General features: G+C 38.2%; 1 protein-coding gene across 1 annotated transcript; it reads right to left on the bottom strand.

Moving 5' to 3' along the window:
* Window positions 1-773: 773 nt before the first annotated feature.
* LOC102920198 (mas-related G-protein coupled receptor member X2-like) lies at window positions 774-7,790 on the bottom strand. Its single transcript, XM_076543475.1, has 2 exons — window positions 7,500-7,790; window positions 774-4,893 (listed from the first exon to the last, which is right to left on the bottom strand). Exons 1-2 carry the CDS (start codon window positions 7,508-7,510, stop codon window positions 3,939-3,941), a joined length of 966 nt encoding a protein of 321 aa, XP_076399590.1. The 5' UTR covers window positions 7,511-7,790; the 3' UTR covers window positions 774-3,938.
* Between the last annotated feature and the right edge of the window lie 724 nt (window positions 7,791-8,514).

Below are 8,514 nucleotides of genomic sequence, written 5' to 3'. Positions count from 1 at the left end.
ATATGTGTGTGGTGGGGAGCATTTCTGGACTTCATGGAAGCCAGAAGCTTGGGATCCTTCCAGAACTGGAGTTAAAGATGGCTGTGAGATATCTGGTATGGATGCTGAAACCTACTCTAGTGCTCTGCAAGAGTAGAGTGTGCTTTTAATGCTGAGTCACATCTCCAGTCTCATCACTAATTTGTGTCTTCATGAAATTATCATGGTGAGCAGTGATGCATACATCTCCAGGTCTGTCCATTTCTATTAGGCTATCAAGCTTTTATTATCTATATGCTCATAAGAATCTCTAATACTCCTTTCCAGTTCAGCAATATCACCCCTGAAGTCTATTTCACAAATGATACTATATATTTGAGTTTTACATCTCTTTTTGTAAGTTAGTCTAGAGGAAAGCCTTTCAATTCAGTTTCCCTTTTTAATATGGAGTCAGACAAGCTACCATATGCCACAAGATCACTAATTCTTTTTTTAAAGATGTAGCTCTTTGTTTTATTTGTCACTATTTTGTTTGAATCTTTACTTCATTGATGTCTTCTCTGATCTTTATAACTTATTCTCTTCTAGTAGTTTTGATGTTGGTTTTCTATCTTTTTTTTTCTAGCTCCTTGAGATTCATCATTTACTTATTTGGAAAACGCATTGAGCTTAACTTGAAAAGTCCTTGTAGTTTTTCACAATCCCAACACTGTTTACAAGTCCAAAATCTCTTCTATGACTCAAGGCAATTTTGTCAAATCAAAAACAAAGTATATATTCCAACATGCAAGGCAGAGAGCATATATTATTATACAGAAGGGAGATATGGGAGCATAGGCAAGAAATACTGGGCAAAAACAAAATCAAAATTCAGCAAGGTAAACTACAAATCCTGTAGCTCCACATCTTGATATCAGAAGGCTGAGATGGCTCTGTCCTTTCAGCTTTGATGACTGCAGTACACGTCTCTCTTTTGGACTGGTTCCACTCATTCTATGCAGCTCTCCTTGGCAGGTACCCCAAAGTTCTGCTGGCTCAGACATCTTAGAGTCTTCAGCTAAATCTAGGCTTCACTTTCACAGCTTCACACAATGTCCTCTCCAGGTCTCCATGCAGAGATTCCCCTGCCACATGCCTGGCCTCAGTGGCTTTCCTTAAGCATGAAAAAAAGATTCCATGACCACTTTACTCCTGAATCCTTCTTGACTCAAAGACCAAAACCACATGACTGATGCTACCAAGTTCTGTATTCTGCTTAGAATGAAACTTGAATTTTTCCTTCAATGACATTTACATAAACTTAAATTTGTTGCTTTCTTTTGATGAATAAGTTTTCCTTTCTTTTAGGAAAGTCTTTAGGCACTTGCTTTTTTCTAGTAGGAATTTTAGATGGATAAGTTCCTGCGCTGAGAGCATCATCCCCTTTGTTCCATTGTACGTCAGGCCTTTCTTTAAACTACTATCTCTCTGAGCACAAGACTTAGCTTCAACGTTTAATATCCTGATATCGTTTTTTCTTCAATTGTACATTCAAATTTCTTTTTTTGCCCTGCTTTCTCTTTTTCATTGTAAAAGTAATGTCTTTGCCAACAAAAGTAGTACCAAACTCTTCCATTTAGCCTCAGGCAGATACTCATGACAAGAGGAAATAACAACCACATTCTTTGCAAAGTATCATAAGAATGGTCTCTAGCATAGATGCTGATAGTGTTCCCCTGTTGAGCTGGACCTCCATAGTCTACAATGCTCTCAGCATTACTATCGTCCAAGTTCCTACTATAATGGTCTGTTAAACCTCACTTACAACATTGAACTGCTTCCCTAGTTCAAAGACCCCTAGATAGACCTCAGCATTCCTTGAAAAAGCAGCATGGGCAGTTCTTTTACATCCATAGCACACTCATTAGCACCAACTTCTGTTTTAGTTACATTTCTATTGCTGTGATGAGAAACAACGACCAAGGCAATTTAAAAGGAAGCATTTAATTTGGGAGATCACAGTTCCATGGGGTTGGAGAACATGACCACCATGGCAGGAAGCGTGGCAGCATGAAAGTAGGCATAGTTTTAAAGAAGTAGTTGACAGCCTACATCTAATCCAAAGGTGTGCAAAGTGGAACTGGAAATGGCCCAAGTATTTGAAATCCTAAAGACAACCCCTAGTGTCATGCCTCTTAACAAAGCCTCACCTCCTAATCCTGCCCAAATATTCCCACCAATTAGCAGTAAGCACTCAACTATATGAGCCTATGGCAACCATTCTCATTCAAACCACAAGAGTAATAAACAGGATGGGATCTCACTGTAATAACAGTAAACTGTACTCAGGAATTTTTCTAAGAATGAAGTATTGGTCACGGGAAAAAATGAATATTTAAATGTGATAATTATGTGTTAGTTTGTTCAACTATAACAACCACACGTATATCAAGCATTATGTTGCACTCTTTCAATTTGCACTTTAAGGTTTAGTTTAGAAATATAGACAGCACTGACCTCTGAAGCAAAAAGTTTTGACTGGAGAGAAAGTGCAAATTAGAAGAGGTAAGAGTGTTTTATGTCATGATTGAGTTCTGGGTCCTGTAGTCACCAGAACTTATGAAAGTTTGTTGGCCAGGCAGTGGTGGTGCATGCTTTTAATCCAGCAATTAGGAGGCAGAGGCTGTGGATCTCTGTGAGTTCAAAGCCAGCCTGGTCTATATAATGATTTCCAGGACAGCCAATGCTGTTACATGGAGAAAACTTGTCTTGAAAAAAACAGAAAATAAAAGCATATTTGATTCCTTTGATCTGTGAATATTGTGCTCTCTTAATGCATTTCAATTGAAATTATCACATATTTCATATTTAGAATGGAAAAATATTTTATAAAAAATTTACTAAAATACATATAATTCAAGTAATAAATACTGTGATCTCCTGGGAATGGCTGAAATTTGAAACAGGTTTGATTTCAAAGGAACCCCATTATGCTTGTTGGAACCTCAGGGGAAATTTGTCATGAGAGATTATACAGGCAAAAAGAGGGGAAAATCGTGGCAAAGACAAGAGAGGAAAGAGAAAAAACTTGACCATGGAATGCTAAGCAAATCACTGTAGAAGTAACCAGTGAAGGACAGTCTCTCTCCTCCTTCAGGTGTATACATGGATGTTGATAGATCTCATTACAAAACCTGGCTGCACTCATTCTATGCTGAAAGTAGAAGACACAATGAACTTGAAAGTAAAAACTTCACTGGGTGAATAGAGGTTTAGCACAGACTTCTCTTGAGAATGTATATTTGTTAACTTTGAAATTTACATAAGAAAGACAATCCTCCATAAAAATCTCTGAAATCTACCAAAAAAAAATAAGGACTGAATTATAAGATTTTATATTATAAAATTATAACAGGATTATATTATAAATATAATATTTGATATAATGATATTTGACACTTCAAACATTGAGAAAAAGATTGTTTTTAAAAAGGAAATATTTGCAAAATATAACATGGATTTAACTACTGTCAAGTTTAGTGACAAAAGAAATGCAACTCTTTACTCCATTTCCTTGACCTCTTTGCTTCTGGAAGGATTTGTCAATAGTGATCAGCAGCTCTCCAGGACCCCAGAGAACATCCAAAGGGTTCCATCAAAAAAAGGTGATGAAACACTGAGCAAGACAGCTTCAGAAATACTGCAGTCTGTATTTGTATAACAAGTCCAGTATCAATCAACTTCTGCAAGACTGACTACTTTCCCAACTGATTTAGCCTCGGGTCATCAACTAAGCAAAGTTATGAAAATGCCACAAACTAATGAGGACAAAGTTGCTTCTCAAAGCTACTTCTGAATGATCAAAGGTGTTCACAAGTTTCTGCCAAACTGTTTTCACTTCTCTAGATAGATATTCCTGAACAACCCCCCTGTAGAAATGACTGTCTTATTAAAGATTCCTGCTACACCCCCTCTCCACATTATTCCTCCTCAGGAGTGTCCTGCATGGCTCTCTGCAGAAGTAGCTTGAGAGTGTTTCTCTGGAACCTACGATGCCTGATAGAGCCAACAAGGAAGTAAATGATGGGATTAGCACAGCTATTAAAACAGGACAGAATTCTTGTCAATGGAAAAAAATAACAAGACAAAAAATCATCAAAATTCTCAATCCATGATAAGAGGAAATAGTAGATCCCATAGGGCAGTCCAAAGAACAGGAAGACCAGCACTGTGCACACAATGGTCACATACAGCCTGGTCACAGGAATCCTGCGTGAGCCACACAAGATAGTAACCATTAAGGCCAGACTGCACCCCAAGAGAACCACAAACAAAACAATTAACCATGCAGCAGTAATGAAATCAAATGTCTGACACCAACCAAGGCCAAGACTACCAGATAGGTAATCACATACTGTCCAGTCCAGGAGAGTCAACAGCAGTGACAAAAACCAAACCAGGGTACATATGACAGCTGATGTGTGCCTTGGGCGATGGCAGCGATACCAGATGGGCCACATGACAGACAGGCACCTTTCAATGCTAATGGCACTGAGGATGTTCAGGCCACAAAGATAAGCAAAATTTGACACAACAAAAGAAAATGTATAGAATCCTGTGGGAATGGAGTAGATTTCTAAGATAAAACAAACAGAGTATACAATTTGAAAGTATATGAAGAGGAAGTCAGCCCCAGCCAGGTTGAGGATGTAGACAGAGAAGGCATTCCTGTGCATGTGGAATCCCAGAAGCCACAACACTATGGCATTTCCAACCAGCCCAACCAGGCCAATGATGAGAGAAAAGAAAATCATGGTATAGAACACAATGTCACAAAATGAAATTCCAGTGTAGTTTATTCCATTCACTGCTGTGACGTTAGTGCTCCAGTCTGGAACATCTGAATCCACTCTTAGGAGCTCTCCACAGCTGTAACTGGAAAGAAAAAGAAGATATGAGCACATGCTTATAATCTTTGATTCTCAGGACATCTTGCTCTGTGTGAATGACTGACCTGGATCATAAAGAGAAGGAAACAGAATTGTAGAGACAGTAATTTATCAAAACCAATATATAGAGCTTTAATTTAAATTTAGTTTCTATTTCTCTTGGTTATTTACAAAGCAAGTTCTATACTGATATGAGAATAGTTGATGGCCCCAATATAGATACTCAGTGTCTTGGGTTGTGTCAGAAAGAATAGAACTCTGAACCAAACTTTCTTTCTGTCATTATGCTGGTTCTTCTTTGGTGCAGGAACTTGATAACCAGAATCATGAACAACCACTGCTCAAAGTCATGGCACAGGGAGGCTATCAACTGAGAAAATATATAAATCATAAATGACAGTCATAAAGGGAATGCCAAGTCCTACTAAGACCAGTATGAAAAGAACCAAACCTACAAGCTAATATGACTCAGTCTCTACTTCATATTGGAAACTAGAAAGCAGGAAAGCCTTTAAGGACATTAAGCACTTTTCTGTTGTCTATTGCTATATCACAAGTGTCCATCTCTCTGTAGGCACACAGTGAGCAGGTGGAAATTTTCACTAAACAATTGAATAAATGAATCATAAACCCAACAGTAGATGAAAATGTTTTAGAGCAAATTGAATACACAAAATGCATGGAAAATGAATTTGCCATTGGGAAACTCCAGTATGCTTGAAAGAATGGCATATGGTACAGAGATGGTTAACGATAGCTCTTGTCATTCTCCAACCTGGGAATGTCCAATGGTTAACTGTAATGAGAACCTAGAGAGTGGTTCTCAACCTGTGGCTTGTGACCCTTTGGGATAAATTTGTAACAATGAAAATATATCTTGCATATCAGATACTTACATTACATTTCATAACAGTAGCACTTACACTTATGAAGTATCAGAAAATAATTTTATGATTGGGATCACTACAACATGAGGAACTATATTAAAGGGTATTAAAGGGTAAGAGCATTAGAAAGGCTGAGAACCACAGGCCTTGAAGATATAGGCATAGGATTTTGAGAGGAATTGAATTTCTAGCACTCTTTAGGAGGTAAAAAATTAATATGGGAAAACAGAGAGAAGAAAAGAAGTAGAAACTGTGCTAAATAGAGGGTATTGTGACACAGAATCATCTACAGGGTTTGAAGAGAGAAAAGGTCTCTAGGAGGGTGATAGAAACTCCTCTACCAGCCAGGTTAGCTTACATGTGGAATACCAGTACTCTAGAGGCAAAGCCACAGAGAATTCCATGAATTAAAAAACAGTATGAGCTACATAGTGAGTTCCAAAAAGCCTGAGCTGTGAGAGAAAGCAAACAAGAAAAAGGAGGAAAATACAAGAAATGTGGGACTCAATTTGGAGACCTAACCTATGAATACTATGTTCAAATGATAGGAATAAGATGCAGTCTAAGGCACAGAAAAAAATTCCATGAAATAGAACATGGATTTTCCTTGATCTACAGGAGGATATGGATATTTAAACAGAGGAGGTGTTCCAAATGGACATGACAAGAAATAAACCCATACTCAACAAACTGTAGTGACAAATGTCAAGGGCAGATGACACAAGAAGAATGCTGGTGTTAAACACTGAAGGGTCATGTGGCACTTTACTTGCAAAATGAAACCTGTCAGAAAATAGGAGATTTCTAAAGCTGGGAGACCATGGAAAGGTGTACTCCACATCCTGAGAGCAAACAACTGCCAATCAAGTTGTACACCCTTCCTGGGATGAAACATTAAGAACTTTTCTCTTGTCTGTTGCTATATTATAAACAAAAGAAAAAGTGATGAACTGGGAAAGGGTCTAGTAGAGATGGAGGAGGAAGTTAAAAAGGATGAGATGGGTGTAAGAGGGGGGAGAGAGGGTAATCAGCATACATTGAATATAGAAATCAAATGATCAAATAAGAAAATTAATCAATGAATAAAATCAGTTGTTTGTCTGGGGCAACACAACTATAAACTATATCCACAGTAACACCCAGCTCTTGGTTCAGATGACTATTACTGTTGATACATCTCCACATTCCATGAACTCTTCTTGGATTGGAGTTGGGTTTAACATCATGTTTAACATTCCCTGAATATGTACATTACTGATATTTTATACTCAACTCTGCTTTTGTCAGTTACTCATTTTTAAAGCATCTTTTTCCTACTGAGAGAAATGCAAAGGGATGGAATCTTTCCATTGCAGGAAACACAGGTGATTGAATTTCTGGCAGAACTATACTTTCAGAGACAGAGCCTGTACCCATATATATATGCCATGTCAAGGAAAGTGGCAGGATTCTCACAATAACAGAACATTTGCATAGTTTAGATGAGAGCAGAATGAGGAGAAATTACAAGAAGTGATTTCCAGGATTCTTATCTCCCAAAGTCAAGTCTGCCTGTCCACACTGCTAAAGAATGATTTTTGTACTTCCTGTGTCTTTAGGAACTCCTGAGACTCCTTGGATTCTCCACCTCAAGGTGTAGTTATATGGTGACAGACTAAGAAAAAAGACAAAAACTTTGGGAAAAGGGTTTCCAAAAGCCTCTTACCTTGCCTCCATTTTTCTTATGGGAAATGGTAAGCTGGTCTGTGGCAAAGTGAAGGGTCCCCTGAGTCAGCTGTCAACGTGAAACACTTCTGGTGCCTGGAGAATGTTGTGAGCCTGGTGCTTCAGGAAGGCTAATCTAGATGACAGTGAGACCTGTGGTTTCCAGTGCTTGGATCTGCTGGCGTATGAGCATCACCCCTTGGTCTCATGCTCTTCACGAGGCTGTTCTTGACAGTTGGCCTGGCTCCTATCGATCATTCTCTGGTTATGCCAACCACTGAGACTCCCCTACCCTGTTAGTTTCAGTTGAAACAAGAGCCTAGCTATTAAGCTAGTCTAGGTATCCATCTTTTCCCAGGGACTCCCAAGGGCTGGGCATGAAGGCAGGCCACCAAGCAGCATCAATGTGGGTAATAGTGCTTTGAGCTCAGGTCATCACAATTTCAGGGGAAGTGCTTTACCCACTGAGCATCTCCAGAACTATCTAAGAATGTTTTATAAAAGGGGAAATCCACTTCACCTTCTCCATCTTTTTAATATGAATGATTTTTCAGGCAAGAGGATTATTCACTGAGTTTTCGTGTTTGTGATTAGGTTGATTGTTTGGTTGGTTGTCTTCCTTGATAATGAGGGTGTAGTAGGATATGAATTACAGGAAGATTTCATTATCTCCTGCTTCAGCTTTGACATTTCATAGAGCAAATGGGTTAAATTCTCACTCAACATTTCAGTGCATACTAAGGGTCAACTGAAATTAAGTACTGCATACTATCTAAAATACTTTAAATTATTTCTCCCCCCATGTAACATTTTAGTAGATTTGTTTCCTAAATATAGTCACTGCTTGATCTTTACCCTGTCAGAACTATGTGTACATTATGCCTTTCATTATGATATTACTTTTTCCTGATCTTTGTTAAAGGGATATGAAACAAAATGTGAGTGTGTGTTATATATGATATAAAACTGTGCATTGGTAAGGCTTATGTAAAATTTTATTGGTACTTGGAAATAAT

This window comes from Peromyscus maniculatus, chromosome 1, assembly GCF_049852395.1.
Source record: "Peromyscus maniculatus bairdii isolate BWxNUB_F1_BW_parent chromosome 1, HU_Pman_BW_mat_3.1, whole genome shotgun sequence".
In the NCBI taxonomy this organism is placed as follows: Eukaryota; Metazoa; Chordata; class Mammalia; order Rodentia; family Cricetidae; genus Peromyscus; species Peromyscus maniculatus.
This window is presented reverse-complemented; position numbering and strand designations above follow the sequence as displayed.